At 40.8% G+C, this 18,667-nt stretch overlaps 2 protein-coding genes across 2 annotated transcripts in view; one reads left to right on the top strand and one right to left on the bottom strand.

The window, feature by feature from the left end:
- The window catches only part of grm5a (glutamate receptor, metabotropic 5a), a gene marked incomplete at both ends in the record, with an annotated part of 33,693 nt that extends 18,609 nt beyond the window's left edge, over positions 1-15,084 (bottom strand). The window contains 5 exons of the mRNA XM_080435958.1: positions 4,303-4,552; positions 11,115-11,229; positions 12,236-12,494; positions 12,942-13,075; positions 14,881-15,084. Of these exons, the coding sequence (XP_080292084.1) occupies positions 4,303-4,552; positions 11,115-11,229; positions 12,236-12,494; positions 12,942-13,075; positions 14,881-15,084 (962 nt within the window). The remainder of the gene's footprint in view (positions 1-4,302; positions 4,553-11,114; positions 11,230-12,235; positions 12,495-12,941; positions 13,076-14,880) is intronic.
- LOC308090276 (transcription regulator protein BACH1-like) overlaps positions 1-18,667 on the top strand; it is a 221,101-nt gene that overhangs the window by 61,505 nt on the left and 140,929 nt on the right. The window lies entirely within an intron of this gene.

Raw genomic sequence — 18,667 nt, 5'->3', positions numbered from 1 at the left:
CGCCACATCTTCACAAACAAAGAAATACATGTGCATGTGCATAGTTCTCTGCAGTTGGCAAAAAGAGAAGCGTGGAGATACTTTGGGAAACTTAGCCAACCTTACAGAGCTGAAGTTACACAACAGTTGTGTGGGTGTGATTTGCATGATTCCCCGAGTCTCTGGCTGGGGGGGGGGGGGGGGGGGGGAGTGAGGGGGGTGTGTTCATAAGGGAACCTTTGAGAAGCGAGCACAGAAATAGAGAGAGTGGTATTAACAGCAGGGATGGATAAGAGATACGTGGAGGACTGTGATTGTGGATAGTTTGAAACTCTCTCAAGCTGGAGCTGTGAATCCCACACGCTGACCCGGGAGGGCAATCTGCACCACCTACACACACGCGCGCACGTGCGCGCACACACACACACACACACACACACACACACACACACACACACACACACACACACACACACACACACACACACACACACACACACACTTCCCAGCAGCCAGCTCATTGCTGAGTGGAGATATATACTGTAGGTCCACAAGTACTCTAGAACCTATAGAGGTGGAACTTTCCCTGAAACCAAAGAGAGACTCATTACACATCATTATCGTCGCTGTCAGGTGGAGACCTTGTATGTCCATATTTAATCTTTTTTATGTTAAGTATGTATATGTATATTTATATACTTCATCGTATGATATTATAAAGACAGTGTCACACAAAAGTAGCCACAACAGCCAATATACACACGTTCACAAGCTTCGCGGTAGCGTTGAGAGCTTGTACATCAGCTAATTTCGCTGAATAGAAACGTTAGGGTTCAAGCGGTTATGCCTGATTTATCTTTCCTAATATAGTGTCACTCGCTAAAAATAGCCAAGCAGATCGCGACGAGACACATTGTGAGATCGTAGATCTGCTATTTTCGGGGAGTGGCACCATCGTACGAGGAAGTATAAATAAATTAAAGGGATAGTTCACCCACAAAATTACTTTTTTAATATCGATTAGTCACTCCATGGAGACTTGAATTCATGGATCTTTTTTTGTTTTGTCGCATTCCTAAGCCAATAATTTGATGACCATCGGACCGGTAGGCAGCGGTTCCGCTGCCGGTCATCAAATTATCAGAGCATGTTTTTAGTGATCAATCAGCAATCAGATATATGTGAAAGACAGACTTGACTGTACCATACTGTGAGTCTCTTTGCCCTCACAGGAAACCATGATTATAGAGCAGTTTTACCTCTTTTCATATGATTTCTCGGATGAAATATCTGTCCCTTAACCCATTAAATCCGGGAATGCATCTGTGTCCTTTTAGATTTCTTTGGCTATTAAAAAATAGCACTGAGTGCCACGCTATGAGCTTGTAGATCTGCTATTTTTTGAAAAATCATGGAAAAGTAGTGCAAATCTTTGAATATACTGTATCTATATGTTTTAAAGCAAACATTTTTAACTCCGATCTGTGCTTCTGGGGGTCCCTGGAACAACATATTTTGAGATGGGGGTCCGCGGCCAAATACATATCATTTTGGGGGTCCTTGACATGGAAAAGTTGGCGCACCACTGATATAGCAACATACCGTTAGGATTTAGAAAACATTTTTAGATATGTATTTGGCCATGGACCCCCATCTCAAAATGTTTTGTTCCAACTTCCAGGGACCCCCAGAAGCAAAGATTTGAGTTACAATATATATATTCAAAGATTTGCACACATTTTCACGATTTCTCTAAACATAGCAGACCTACAAGCTCATTGGTGCCGTGCTATGAGTTTTTGAATAGCCAAATAAATCTATAAAATGACACAGATGTTTTCCCGGTTTTAATGGATTAAGTCACAGTGAATCTCATTTCTTTTGATGTCTACCCACAAGGCCTCAGGACATCAGAAATTCATTGTGATGGATCGGTATATCTGCCTTAAAAGCAAAAGGCTATATGGCACTGTCACGGTTGTGTGTGAAACAGGATTAGAATACAGATTGATAAAGAAGCAGGGACAGGGTGTATCTGGTTCCAATTGCACCTCTGAATGTATTATGACACATGGCCTACAAGCACACAAATGATTAGGGTCGAAACGTACACACACACACTCTCTTCTACAACTTGGCTTGAATCATGAGAAAAACATTTTCGTGCAAAGAGCCATTTTATAAACGAGGCCACTGCAGTCTTAATTGGACCATTGGGGTTTATACATACCCATTGTGTGTGTGTGTGTGTGTGTGTGTGTGTGTGTGTGTGTGTGTGTGTGTGTGTGTGTGTGTGTGTGTGTGTGTGTGTGTGTGTGTGTGTGTGTGTGTGTGTGTGTGTGTGTGTGTGTCAGATTGCACCAGGTGCATGATATTCATACTGACATCCACATAAATGAGATTAGTCCTATTTAGCCCAACAGTAGCAATAACGCGAGTGGAACATCTCGGCTGTCCCAAAAATCCAAACGAGAACCGTAAACAAGACGAAACATGGGAAAATAAATGAGCTCCAACATATCATCGTGAGCATAAAATCGCCCCCACAAACTGACTGTAGCAAACCCATAATCTTACAGCAATATGGATTACAGAGCATGGAGTAGTTCAGAGCAGTATGTAGTTCAAGGTTATTTCATGTTTGCTGCTGTCAGGTTTGAGCGACAGCCTACATATAGTATTCTTCCTAATGAGTAGAGAAGCTTTTCTAACACACCAGGGGATGAGGCTGAACCAGAGGCCAGAACCTTAAAATAAAGCATGCCATTCTCAGCTAACTCATCATCCCCCTTCCCTCTTTATTGAAGCTTTTTTTTTTCTCTCTCTCTTTCTGCGTTTTGCCGTTGCCTGCGTTTTGTGCTCCCATCATTCATCTCTAAATGAAACACCTAAGCCCTATATATACTGCATTTAACAGCAAATAGCGGAAATAGCCAATCTACTTTAGCCAAGCTTTTAGATAGGCTATTTTAGCTATTTTTGAAGATTTTGAAGGGACGCCAGCGTTAATATGGATAAAAGAGTCTATGAGTAATTTCAAGGGGTCGGGCGATTGTCTCGAGAAAAAGTCATGAAATATTCCTTTGTTTTCTCTGTTTGAAACACCAGATCTTGATAAATGCGTCATCTCCACCACATTGTAGTATTTTTAGTGAAGGGTGAAGCATGCTGGATATGTAATGATGTGTGAAGAACAATCAGCATTTTAATCTGCTTAGGGAAGCAGACTGTCTAACCCTAACCTTCAGATTGTGACATACTTCATAAGAACAATTTATTAATAGTGTTGTGCATGTACGCTCCAGTAAAGCTGAAAAAAAGTCTCTTCCTACTCAGACCCATGGAAGAGAGAGCTACGAGGCTCTGATCTTGCCGCAACGTGATCACGTGGTTCATGTATCGCGAGTGCTTCATTTACACCCATTATGAGGATTCAAAGTTTGGAATTATACATTAATGTTTGGAACGCTTGCCATAGGGCGACCAATAGGTCGCCCTATGGCAAGCGTTACTTCTGCATTCTTCTTGTTATTGTTGTTATCTCAAGTCTGAGCACACCTAAACAAATTCCAAATCAATTGTAAGTTGATTTTGGCAAAAAATGATTGAATATTATATGAATATTCTTCATTTACAATGATAACATGGGAGTGTCTTATCTACCTGAACACATTTTTTGGCACGGTTAAGGATGGCGATGTCAATCGGTTTGTCCATCACTTTGGTCCCAAACAAGATACCCTACTGAATGGATTGTCATGGAATTTGCTGTGCACCTTCCAGACTGCTTTTAGACTCATTTTGTGCTACATTATTATTATTATTATTATTATTATTGTTATTGTTATTGTTATTGTTATTGTTATTGTTATTGTTATTGTTATTATTATTATTATTATTATTATTATTAATTACCTGGTTATGCAACTGGGGGAAGGATCGAAGAGTGGTGATGGCTGTGATGAACAGGATGATGTTGTTGATCATGATGTTGATGATGATGCTGATGAAAGATGGAGCCAGTAACAATTGACATCTAAAATTAAATATGTGTTTACAAATCCAATCAGCAAATATTTAACACTTTTAAATCCAAACTTACTTAATATTCATTTGATAGCAGACACCAGGGACTGTACCAGAGAGAGAGGGCCATGACAAATACAAGCATCAATCTCAAACGCAGAAATATTCTGCATTGTGTTTGTACTGTATGTTTGTGAGCACAGACAGACACACGCACACACAAAGAGTACTGTATGGTAATCAAGCATGCATGTACATTACAGCCGTATGTGTGTATGTATGTGTGCCACCTCTCACCTTCCAACCAGGAGAAATTCTCCCACCAGGTTCCTGCGTCTCATTGCCATCAGTATGCCACGGGCGGTCATGCCCTCGCAGAAGCAGGCCACCACCCTGGCCTTGGGCAGGTGACCCCGCAGTTTCTCCACCAGCTTGTCAAACCTCTGCTCGCCAGCGTTGCTGTAGATCTTGTCGGAGTGGGCGATGCAGATCCCTTCCTGAGCAGCCATGTCTTTGAATGCCTCCATACCACTCTCGCCGTAATTCCCTGTCGGGAAAGAACATGCGTATTTACTTGCTTGGCTCTGTAGGAGATGAGCAGTCTACAAATGGGTCTGGCTGTGTGTCTTTGTGTGTGTTTGTTTGTCCAGGGCTAATCTTCAAATTTCTTGCACACTACCCATAGGCCAAGGAAGCACCTCCATACATTTGATTTTCACATTGTTTGTTACACATATTGTTTCATATTTTTGGAAATATGTACTTGAATTTTATAATGGTGGCGGTTGGATCAGACTGAAACCTTGCCCATAATTTGTCATACTGTACAGCATAGATATGTCAGATGTCTGCGTCATAGACTGGCCACTTGAAGTACCACATCCACATGGGAGACTACAGTAGCTGTTATTGTGCGGTTAGTTACTGCACTCTCTCATGGGAATGAACGTATGATTGATGTTCTCCTATGAAGGGTTTCACAGGGTACCCCAGTGCTCAGTGTGCATTTAGGGAAACTGAAAAACACTGTAATTTACATTGTTTATACAATTTACAATTTTAAAGATGTTTCATTTACTCTTTATTGGTTTCGGTCATTTTTACTGACACCCTTTTGTCAGCACATTTAATGTTTCAATTTTCAGTGTACAGTGTAGTCAGTTTAAAGTAAAAGTAGCCATGATGGAACAATACTAACGCTACTGCTAATATGCTATACCTTTGCAGGTACCAGTTAACCTACTCATTAACATGTTTCACACGCGCGCGCACACACACGAAAACATATGCATGTAGCCATATTAACTTTTTCAAAATAGAGTATGGTACACAGCAAAAACATGGCAGTGAAGTATGAACGTAGCCAGAATCTGCTGTGCGTCCCCATTACTGTACATGAACTGTCAGGGGTAGACTCCCCCGTTCTCAACAAAATCAGGTCACCTAATTTCAGTTGCTATGCAAATCCGTTCTCACCGTGGGAGCGTGACGGGGGTGTGAGGCTCAGACTTATAAAGATAAAAAGCCGTCCTAAGTACGTACTAAGTATGTGCTTAGTAAAAAATATCCATGTTAAAGCTGCAATCCGCAAGATCTATTTCCATCACAGGAGTCAGGATTTACACCCCCATCTCAAAATATTTTGTTCCAGGGACCTCCAGAAGCAAAGATTTGAGTTACAAATGTTCACGACTTTTCAAAAACAGCAGATCTACTGTACAAGCTCATAGCTATGAGCTTGTATATCTGCTATTTTTGAAAAGCCAAAGTATAAAATAATTGTTAACGTGGTTGCTTTCCCGGTCTTAATGGGTTAAAAGGGGAGGTTGAGAGAGTGAACTCACACAGCAGTGCCCTGCTTCCCATTAATACAGTTACACACATCCCCATCTGGGAGCTGCTCTCTACCCTGTTGGCTCGCTGAGCAGTGGAGTTTACACTGTGTGTTCTAATAGTCGCTGGAATGGTTGCTGAGGGAGGGAGAGTGTTGCTTGGCTCAGATTCCTGCAGGCAGTCAGTCACCAAGTAGAGGTGGAAGTAGTACTCAAATAATGTTTCAAAATCACAATGGAGAAATTCTCTGTTACAAGGTAAAAGGCCTGCATTCAAAAATGGACTTGAGTAAAAGTACAAAAGTATTGACATCAAAATATCCTCCTATAATTCTCCAAACCTCTATCCTTCTGTCTAAACCGCATTTCTTCTGTCTGACCTGTCCTCAGTGTGTTCAGCAATTGATCTGAACTTGCAAACAGGCAATGATCATTACCATGTGCAGACACTCAGGAACAATATTTTTAAATGTTCCCAAATTCAAGCTGTTTAATAGATGGGTTTCCGCGCGACGTCATCACAGAGCAGAGTGCGCAATCTGCGCATGCGGGTGGTAGAACGAACCGGAAGCGCCATTCACTCTGTTATTTTCGGGATTAAGATAGGCATAATGCTGCTATTTTAGGCATAATAGGCATAATGCTGCTATTATATACAAACAGATCCAACTTCCGACAAATCATTTTTATTGAGTAAAGAAGATATTACAAACTGCATCATTTAATCTACTTTCATTAAACCCGGTGAAGACCATTTATTTTATGAACGTACATTTGACTAGAGCTGCTGCGGGTAATAGCGCCCTCTACTGCTCAACCCTCCACTGCGCGCGCATCATCCTCTCATGTTTACAAACAGGAAACCCATCTATAGCGTTTTTCGAAACTCTGTTTAACTCTATGGCCGGAGTTTTGGTCTGTTGTCACGGTTACGGTTCCCCCAGGCTATGGGATGTACTCTGTTAGCTCTTGGTGCTGCTAAACAGAGTTTTGCATGCGGCCACTGGGTCTGTTGTCACGATTACGGTTCCCCCAGGCTATGAGATGTACTCTGTTAGCTCTTGGTGCTGCTATCAACGTTAGCGGCATGTTTTTTACTCATTGACGTTGATACAACGAAGCACAGCGCAATGGAGCAGAGCGTTGGGTTTGCGACGACATGAAGCAGAGCGTTGGGTCCGCGGAACCCCAAGTGGTCTGCGAAGCATTCGCTGGGGGTCCGTGATTCCGGGTCCGCGGACCCCTAAGCATTCGCTGGGGGTCCTCCACTCCGCAACGATCTGCCTCACGGCTGCAGATAAAACTTCTCTCTGTGAATCAGTGGACCTGAACTGTGTGAGTGTGTGTGTGTGTGTGTGTGTGTGTGTGTGTGTGTGTGTGTGTGTGTGTGTGTGTGTGTGTGTGTGTGTGTGTGTGTGTGTGTGTGTGTGTGTGTTGTAACTGTCCCAGCTAAGCAGACATCGACCCATACATCTAAAAGTTTGCAAATACTTTGACTGCGCACATCCCCGCCCGGGTAATGCAGCATTCGCTAGGGGTCGACCTGCCTAAAAAAAAAAAAATTGCTTCTACAACTTTGTTTAGGGATGGTCAGCAATACAAATGCTATGCATGCACACAGCGCATAATCCAAAGTCTGCAAATACTTTCAGTGTGCATATCCCTGGGTATGGACTAGTACTTAAAATACAAAAGAAAAGCACTACATTTTGTCTACATTTGTACAACATTTTTTGAAAATAGCTGATCTACTGTACAAGCTCACAACGTGTCGCGATGTGGCATGTTGTGAGCTTTTAGATCGGCTATTTTCGAACAGAAGTCTATCAAAACATAAAATAGGTCTTAATTCGTTATTGTATGTTATGTAACAATAATCAATGAGTCACTTGTAACTAAAGTTTTCAAATGAACTGTAATGGAGTCAAAAGTACAACATTTGTCGCTGAGATGTAGTGGAGTAGAAGTCTAAAGTATTGAACATTTTTATTTAAGTACAGTACTTCAGTAAATGTACTTAGTTATTTTCCACCCCTGTCTAATAGTAAGTTGCTGGAATGGTCACTGAGGGAGGGGAGAGTGTTGCATAGCTCACATTCCTGCAGGCAACCAGTAACCTGTAGTTCACTCACAGACGCCCACCAAACAACACTGTAGTGAGGTAACGCTCTGAAGGTCAGAGAAAGCTTAAGACCGTTCGTATGATGAGAGTTTTACGTGAGGGTTTATAGTGGAAAAGAGAGCTTGCCATGCAAAAGTCCTGAGTCCGGTTGTTGAATAACTTGTAGTGTAAGAGTTCATAAGAATCAGCCTCGTTTGTGTACAAGAGAATTATGTTATAGTTATTGTGACAAAAAGAAAAGCAGAACATGATGTAAAGTAGATGAATATGGTAAGATGTTAATTTAACTCTGAGTCATGGGCCCATTTGGTTACATTTTAGTGTAACAAATGGATAAATTAACACTGACGATTTTATTGTGTAGCAACATTAACCTGGCATGGCCAGACTAATATCACTGGCTACCCTTTTTTTTTTTTGCTCTGGCAGATTCGTCTGGTTTCCAGGCTACAGCAACATGAGGCGATTCTAAGAGAATGGAATCAATAGCTAAAGCAGCATTGGAATCACCATGGGAATTGAAGCACAATTCAAATCAATGGTTAAATCACCACTGAATCAAAGGGTAAAACACCATTGGAATCAAGTGTAAAACCAAGGACATTCAAAATCCACAACAGATGTTTCCTTGGGTGCCTTGCCAATGATAAGCGGGATTACAAACTGCATACAGTATAATCAGAGCTGATTAGTTACAGCATCTAGTGGATGCCAATGCAATCCCCCTAAAGACAGGATTTTCACCGGGTTAGTAAAAGTGCAGTTCAGGTCCTATGACTTTCATATTTGGCTGAGTGACACAAGGAAACAAGAGGCGTTGTCCAAAATCATTCTCTCATTCACTAGTACTCCATATTCCCTACTTAGAGAGTTATATGCAGAGAAATATATAGGGAACCTATTTGTAAAATGAAATGAATACTTGCAGTTGCTACTGGCTACATGGGTTGCCATTTATTACATCATTGCTGTTGCACTGATCAACGTCAGTTGGTGGACCATTCATAATCAATATCAGCATGTATTTTTGCGATATACATATTATACTGAGCATATTGTCCCAAATTAATAAAATTATTTACGTATAATTATACTGTCTATTATTATATGTGAGACAGGTTGAGCTGCTCTCTCCTCTATCATCATGCATTGCGCTGAAAGAAAATGGCATAGTGCTGTGTCAGTGACCATCGGTTGTACCCTACCTTTCACGATGCATTGTGGGGTATAATGAGTCCACTATATAGGGCAGTGGTTCTCAAACTTTAGGATTTTTTTGTGTACAAAATGGAACCAAATGGAATTATGGTTACGGGTCCATTTGGTTGCATCTGTACACTCTCAGAGTTACGGACCTGTAAGGGTCCATTTGGAACCCCTTCAAGGAACCCTGAGGGTCCTTGAGACCCACATTGTGAACCACTGACATACAGGGTATAACAATTCTCACTAAACAGGTAGCACTACAAAATGGCGACCTCACTATAGTGGCCTATATAGTGCGTAGTGCGAGTGATTTCTGACACATCCAAAGAGAGAGAGAGAGAGACAGTACAGTACGTATGAGGTACACGACGTGCGAGGACAGGGCCTTATAGCTCATGTTCTCCCCCAGGGTAGTACAGTAGCATACAGTAGCAGTGGGTGGATGCATGGCCTTCCACCCTGGAACCAGATGGGCATCCCACTCATAATGGTGAATCAGCTCTATGTCGATAACAGGTCAGAATCACACTCCATAATACTCCATAACAGTATGGCGGTGCATGCACTATTTTCCCATCAAAAGGAATTGATTATTAAATGACCCTCCACTGAAGCTAAGAATTGAAATGAAATCCATGGAAACTCCTAAACTGGGGATCGTCATTGTCTCTTAGCTGTGTGTGTGTGTGTGTGTGTGTGTGTGTGTGTGTGTGTGTGTGTGTGTGTGTGTGTGTGTGCGTGTGTGTGTGTGTGTGTGTGTGCGTGCGTGCGTGTTTTTCCAATAGCAAAGACTGTGTCATTAAGTGTTGAGAAGGCCTGGCATCAAGTACTGTATGTGAAAGACATGCATGTCTGTACCGTATGTGAGTCTCTTTGCCCTCACAGGGGAACATGATAGAGCAGTTTTATCTCTTGTCATAGGATTGCTCCAATGGCAATGGCTGTATATGCACTGCACACACATTCATTCACTTGTAAAACCAAATGTTCACATTTTCGGCGCCTAGAATTCCAGTTAAAATATGTTGAAATATGTGCTGAGAACATGTTTTTATCAAAGGTTTTACTTGTGGTGTATATGTTTTACAGACTATGCACTGTAAGACGAAGCCATAGCACATTGCAGAAGGGAAATGCTTTTAAATCTCTCCACATGTGCAACTGAAAGCATGTTATAGAGACTATATTGTCGCTGTGAGGCGGAAATGTCCAAAACCGTTACTTTTCAGGAAAACAAAAGAAAAAAATGAATCCAATGTAGCTATTAGTTAGTCTCTTTACTTAAGTTCAGTTAATAGTTTTCATTGGTTAAATATTTATTACATAGAAGGTTTCTCCCCGACAGCGATAATATATTTCAATTGCCCTACTAAAAACCCATCTGTTCTCCCTGGCTTTTATCTGCATTTGAGTTCACCTAATTCTTTTTTAACTTTGCACCTTTTACTATGTGTTAATGCATTTTATCTGTTGATGTTTTTCTTTTGTTTTGATGCTTTGAATTGTTTTTGGTTGAATTGTTTTGAGGTTTTTCTTTTGCTTTGATGCTTTTAATTGTTTTTCTTTTGACCATGTACAGCACTTTGGTCAGCTCGGCTGTTGTAAACATGCTATATAAATAAAGTTTGATTTGATTTTTGATGCAAATTTTGCTGTGGCTTATAGATGCAACACCACTGGATCACTTTGGAAATGCACGAACAGGCACAAATAGGAAATTATCTAAGCTCCTCATGCATCAGATTTTAATTCTATTACCGTGATTCTATGATTGTAAATTAGGAAATGTTTTTTGCTTAGAATTATAAAAAAGAAAGGTTGAGAGTCACAGAGAGAGAGAGAGAGAGAGAGAGAGAGAGAGAGAGAGAGAGAGAGAGAGAGAGAGAGAGAGAGAGAGAGAGAGAGATTTAATAGACAGGCAGGACTGAAAGAGTTAGGTGTGGTCTTACCCTCTGTGTGTATCGCAGAAACATAGCTCCAGTTGTATCTCTTAACGATGTCCACCATGGCTCTGGCCTGCTGTGCGTCTGATGGTACCACCCTCATAAAGTACTTAAACAGGCTCTGTAGTGAAAAGAATAGCTTTGAGTAGGAAGATATTAATCTGTCTGCATAATGTATCTGGCTATGTAATGACTGGTTCCACAGCCACTGGCAGGCATTTGTGCATCTGAGCACTTTGCCAGATGCAAACCCTCTGCTCAACTGCACTATATGGCCACACAAGATGAATTGAATGTCCACTCTTAAACCTTTAAATCCAGGAACGCATCTACAAAGGTTTTCTAAATCCTAACAGTTTTCTGAAAACCGTATGTTGCTATAACATCAGTGGTTCTCAAACTTTTTCCATGTCAAGGACCCCCAAAATTATATGTATTTGGTCGCGGACCCCTATCTCAAAATATTTTTGTTCCAGGGACACCCAGAAGCAAAGATTTGAGTTTGAGTTACAAATGTTTGCTTTAAAAAATATATATATTAAACAAATATATATATTATATTATATATATATATATTAAACAAATAAGATTTGCAAAAATGTTCACCTCATATTTGCACCTCGGTGCCGCGCTATGAGCTTGTATATCTGCTATTTTTGAATAGCCAAAGTATAAAATTATGGCTATAGCTAAAATAAAAAATGACACAGATGCGTTCCCGGATTGAATGGGTTAAAAGGATTCATGCAAATGGCTGAAAGTGAGGGTAACTACACACACAGATACATGTAGACACAGACACACTTATTTATCTATCTATCTATATTCAGTGTACTGTAGGGGCTTGAACTGGCTGGAAACAATTCAGAGATTTAAAAAAATAACTGCATTGTGGAACGAATGGAAAGTTTTTAGTGTGGTCCTTCATATTGGGATGACATCAGGATTTTCAAAGCAGTATGCCTAGATTTGTCAGCAGGCCTTTTCTCTGCCGTTCTAGCCCCTATTGAATTTAATCAATATATCTGTCACAGTGTCACCAGACAGACATATTGATAGACAGAGATGTCCGACACGTCTGGTGCCAATGGATCATGTTCAATTAATACTAGAAACAGGTACTGTACCTTGTCACTGAGGTCCATGCTGGTGGCAGAGTAGGCGATCTGTGGGATGTTGAAGAGCTGGAGGAGGTTTTGGACCTGGATGGCCACAGAGCTGGAGCCTGGGCCGATCAGCCCCACGATGGGCTTCTTTCCCGGAAGAATCATGTGCCCTTCCTCTGCTGCACACCTGCCCATCTCCTCCTCCTCGTTGGACACCAGTGTGTCACGGATGAACTCGATGCTCTGCTCCAATGCCACCGCAGAGTGCCAACAGGAATCCCTTGGCCACGAAGAGAGAATACATTATGTCACGCGTCACGTTGCAACTTATTATTTTCAGATAAACATGGGATTCATGTCACAATCGCAAGAGTTTCTCTTATCGCTAAATTCTGATAATAAAATAAAAATACTATTTTGTACCTTGTTGATAATAAGCTAGCGGAGACCACTTGACTAAAAACTGTGAGGTTCAGTGACAGTCACTTTGTAATGTGACATTACAGTATTAGTAAATTAGAGAGCAAAGAATTACCTCTTTCAATCAGTGTATAAAACAAAAAATGTGTTTTGAGGTAAATGTGACTGAAAACATGTCTCATATTGTTTCATGTATGTGTAGCGAGTGAATGTACAGTATATACAGTACAGTATATTGTACACATATATGTATATGTATCACAAAGAGTGGACCACCCACTCTCCATCATTTTTAGTGGTTGCTGACCTGATCTCACAGCCGAGGGTAATGTTGGGCAGGATGTTGGGGTCCGCGTTTATTAGATCCAGAGTGTGCAGCATGGCCTCCACTCTCTGGATGCCATACTGCTCACGCACCGAACCACACTTACGCTCATGAACCTGAGCAAATCAAATCACACAAGAACATTGTGTCACGCACATGTGAATGTTAAGCACACACAAACATGGACATTCTCTAACCCCTTGCTCACACACACACGCACGCACGCACGCACGCACGCACGCACGCACGCACGCACGCACGCACGCACGCACGCACGCACGCACGCACGCACGCACGCACGCACGCACGCAGGCACACACGCACACACACGTGCCAGGTCATGGTCTCCATCATGTGATAAAAACAAACACACATACACACTGTGGGCCCTATTTAGATGATCTAAGTGCACGGTCTAAAACGCAGGGCGCAAATTGCATAAGTGGTGTCTCCACGCCAATTTCGCTAGTTAGATAGCACGTTATCTGTTCTAAAAGCCCAGCGCACAGTGCTAAGGTGCTGTATTAAGCCTCTGAATTAGTCATGGGTGTGTTTTGAGCATTACATTACAGTACCAATCGTGTCTTCTCCCATTTCTTTAAGAGAAAGCTGTAGGCGCATCAATATTTAGATGACGGATTAGTATAAATACTAATTGGACGGTGTGACTCTATTAAGTCGCTTGTCCTACTGTTCTTAAATGTCTATATTAGTTTTTTGTGTTTTATGGTTGTTTGCATATTCTGTTGGGTGTTCTATCTATCTATACGCAAACCATTTCTGCTGTGAAAAAGTGTAAGTATTAGTATTAGTAATGTGAAACACATCCGTTATATATTTACAAACAAACATAATAATCACTTGCTTATTCTCAGTTATGTTAATTAAAGCATGACAGATGCTGCTGTCTATGCGTCCCATGTGTCCTATGTTGGAGCTCTATGGATATTCATGAGGATTGATGTTAAGTGCTGTCCATTGAGCAGAGACAGATAAAGAAAGCCAGGAGGCAATGGTTTCACAACATTCTTACAGGAGGAGAGGTTTTTGAAGATATTCTGCAATAAAGTGTAGGCTACTGCTAATTGAAAGACATGCATCTATTTTTATCTCCCTTTTTCTCTCGCCCCCTCTCTCCTCACCACTCGTCTTCGTGCTAAGAAATCGTGCGCTGCAACATATTGATAATCTGGCCCAGATCATTATTTATTTTTTGAGTCCCTCAATGCCGAGTCCCTCAGATATGTCATCTACCAAGATTATATGAGTGTTATTGTGAAATTTGATGGATTTTGATTGTAATCAGTGTGCTCGCATTGTGAACTCTACAGTATCTACAGTAGGTGCATCTTAATCCCAATAATGTCTAAATAGTAAGGAAATGTCTACGCCATCACTGCACCGACTAGTTAAGCTGGTCTAGGCGCAAAGTGCAAAGTCTGTTTGCTCTAGACCACACCTCATTTTATGACCAACATGTCGATGGGCGCTAAATAGGTGCCAGATCATTTAGAATTTAGACCACGTGGACACTGGCTGTAAAAATGACAATTGCGTGGGTTGGAAAATAGCCAGCGGAAGATGGGGCCCTGATGGCACTTTCTCTCACTCACACATGGACTCCCTTGCGCTTCTTCTCTGCCTTCTCTCTCTCCTCCTCTCGCTCTCTAGATCTCTCTCTCTCTCTCACACACACACACACACACACACACACAGACACACACACACACACACACACACACACGCACACGCACACGCACACGCACACGCACACGCACACACACACACACACACACACACACACACACACACACACACACAGACACACACAAACACACACAAACACACACACACACACACACACACACACACACACACACACACACACACACACACACACACACACACACACACGCAGTACCTTATCAGCCGGAGGCTGGTGGTGGACAGAGAACAATGCCCCAATGATGATGTCACCTGGGATATGTAATACCCTTCTCTCATTAGTCTGGGCTGCGTTCAGCCAGGGGAGGTCAGCTCCTAACAGCAGACACACTGATAACAGTCTCACACACAATCCTCCTCCTCCTCTTCCTCCTCTCTTCATCCTCCCATTCCACCTCATGCCTGCTCCCGTGCGGTCTCTGTCTCAGGGCTGCAGCTTAGATGTCCGATCTGTGTTTGGCATGGTGGTTTCACTGTCAGAGCAAAGGGTTATCCCGGGGAACACAAAGTCATACATGTATGTTCAAAATGTTTCAGAAGACAAGGTGGACTTTTTTTTAAGCTCAACTAGCATTATTTGGACTGGAAAACATGTTGTGGAATTGCCCTTTGACCTGAAGAATCAGAATAATTTGATGGACATGTACTGTATAAGTAGGTATGGGGGAGCATGAGAAGAATATTCCACCGAAAATATGACATTTGCAGTAAGATTTAGCATTTCAGGCATGCAGGTAAATTGCACAAAATAGGGCAGGTGTATCACAAGCATAATGTGCTTTATGTACAAAGGTACAGCAGACAAGGAAAGATTGATTTGTAGAAGTCTTTTCAATCAGATCATTGTCATTTGCAGATACAGAAGTGAGATATACCTATATTCAAACAGTAAGATATTGTGTTTACACAGAAATAGACTACTATAGCCTACTGCTACCATACTACTTCAACTAACTTACTGTTATTATGAAGTAGAAGCAACACCATACTTCTCTCTTTAACTGACGACCACATGCATAGTAGAGCCTGTTACTTGTCGTTGTCCACGGTGCTGAACTGTTTGCAAACAGCCAGTGGTGTAAAGTAACTTGTACATGTACTCAAGTACTTAAGGTTTTTTTTTTTTACTTTACTGGAGTATTTCCAATTTTCAGTACTTTTACTTCTACTCCACTACATCTCAGAGGCAAATACAATTTTATTCCACAAAAAATATTTGAGAAATGTAGTTACTAGTTACTTTGTAGATTTTGATTATCATTACATTATCCACTTCAGCCCTATATATATATATATATATATATATATATATATATATATATATATATATATATATATATATATATTCAAAAGATTTTTACACATTTTATACATTTGAAAACTTGTGAAATGGGACATTCTGCATAATGAGTACTTTCTACTTTTGGTACTTTAAGTACATTTTGATACCAATACTTTTGTACTTTTACTCAAGTAAATTTTGAATTCCGAATGTCTTTGGAGTGTTTCTACATTGCAGTATTGATCCTTTCACTACGGTAGGGTAAGTGATTTTCTTTGGTCAAAATCAGTGTTACAGTAAATAGCTCTATTTTCTACTCATTGCTATAGAGTGTTTGTTCAGTAACAGGAGTCTCCATGTCTCTCCAGCTCTTTATTAAACAGAAAATGCATTTTCAGGTCAGGATACCAATTTTATCCAATAATCAGGATAGAAAACTCAGACAGGATACAGATTAAACAAGTGAAATTGTAAGTGGTGACACAAAGAAATGAGCAGATAAAAAAACTGGATCACTATAAAAAAAATGTAGCTGATAAATGGGTGCTCTCTCCTGATTGGCCGAAATTTGTCACCTACCTGAAAATGTATTTTCTGTTTATCAACGAGTCTGTGACTGAACAAACACTCTATAGCAATTACTGTATCCGAATATAGTGCTTTAACCTTTTAATACAAAACTTTTTGTTTTAACCAAAAAATATCACAATGTGCATACTTTTTCCACCACTGCTCAAGTTGTCCAGTCCGATAGAAATAGAAAGCGCAGCAATAACCAGTGTCTAAAAGGTGTAAAAGCACATCATGTAGCCTATAAACATGAAGCCTTAATTGCCAGCCTATCGATTATTGCTGTTCAGAGTTAGAGATTAATAACACTCGGTATAGATCACTTACTGAACCAACCTCTCTTTGAGTCGCGTTGTAAATTCAGGTCGCTTTGAAACCATGTCGATCACAGAAAGTGAAGCAGGAATATCAGAGGCACGATGCAGGTTTAGGTTCCATCTCCATCCTTCAGCAGCAGTAAATGCAAGTCGGTGTTTGCTGTTTAGCATTGATGTCTGTTCTCGCTCTGAACGCCCCTCCTTCCTCCCAGTGGTGTAAAGTAACTGAGTACATTTACTCAAGTAGCCTACGCCACGTAGGCTACTTTACTGAAGTATTTCCAATTTTCAATACTTTTGCTTCTACTCCACTACATCTCAGAGACAAATATTGTGCTTTTTACTTCACTACAATTATTTGAAAACTTTTACAGTTATACTAGTTACTAGATTTAGATTATTATTACAAAACATATGTTAGCCTACCCTCTTTAGCCCACATTTTGGCCATTTGAAAATAGCCAATCTACAAGCTCACAATGGGTCACGTTGCAATGCATTAGTGAGCTTGCAGATCTGCTATTTTCACTTGTTAAATGGGACATTCTACATCAAGGTTTGGTACATTTTGATACCAATAAACATTTGTACTTTTACTCAACTACATTTTGATATTCTGGACTTTTATAGCCTACTTGTATAATGATTGCAGTTTTGATACTTTTACTTAAGTAAATGATTTGACTACTTTTTCCACCGCTGGCCAGAAGTGAGTTGAACTTCAATACAGGCGAGAGAAATAAGTGTATTTGGTTCAAGATATAATTGCCTATTCAAAACTGAACATTGATTTTGAAGAAATTTGCTATAGATCAAAAGTAGGCTATTTTGATCAACATGATAACATAGCCCAGTTACATGGTGAAAGGCTATGACTTTGAGTGGGTGCAAAGAAAAATGAAACGTATATGAACAATAAAAGAATCATACAAATATTGATTTGTCCTCTTTGTGCTGTGCAAGGTGTTGTTTATGGAGCAAAAGTGCCCTAACAACACTTGCAATGGGAGATTATCCATATTTCACCATGGCAACAGGCACAGCAATGGGATATATTTAGCAGACCCATATATATAAAACCTTTCTTTCTTTTTCTTGCAGTCATGGAATGGCTAGCTTCTTTCGATTAAAGTAACCATTTGCCTCAGATTAGGGCTGTTTAGGCTGGTATATTAGATCTTAATTTGAATTGACTGCGATTTGGAGCAGTCAGAGAATATTGCCTTGGATTTAACAACGAAATCAGAACTGGTGTGTGTGTGTGTGTGCACACACACACACATGTGTGTGTGTGTGTGTGTGTGTGTGTGTGTGTGTGTGTGTGTGTGTGTGTGTGTGTGTGTGTGTGTGCATGTGTGTGTGCATGTGTGTGCATTCTGCACGCACTTGCTGTGATTTTTTTAGGTAATTATATCCAGACAGAATGATCAGTCACATAGCACCCTCTAGTGTGCTTTAAATGTATCTATTTATACTTTGTTTAGCTTTAGCAATTTACTGTCAGTAGTCACATTGAGAATTTGATGAACAATCTGCATGAGATCAAACAATTACAGTGCCTACAAATCAAGAGCGAGGCAGGGTCAGTTACCCTGCATTTGTCCGCTCAGAACAAGAGGAAGGGGCTCTGTCCTGACCCTCTTGTTGTTTGACTGTCCGCCGTGTCCGGCCCACAGACTCTCCATAATGCCCTACTACAGTATGAGAAGCAGAATGGGTCAAACCCAACAACCCATATTACAGGTACCACTACTATGAATTATCCAGGGCAACAACACAAGAGCAGGGGATGAGAGAAGCAACAGCCCCACAGC

This window comes from Gymnoscopelus braueri, assembly GCF_963280865.1.
Source record: "Gymnoscopelus braueri genome assembly, chromosome: 8".
Classification (NCBI taxonomy): Eukaryota; Metazoa; Chordata; class Actinopteri; order Myctophiformes; family Myctophidae; genus Gymnoscopelus; species Gymnoscopelus braueri.
The sequence above is the reverse complement of the archived record's forward strand: the minus strand, read 5'-3'. Positions and strand labels throughout refer to the sequence as shown.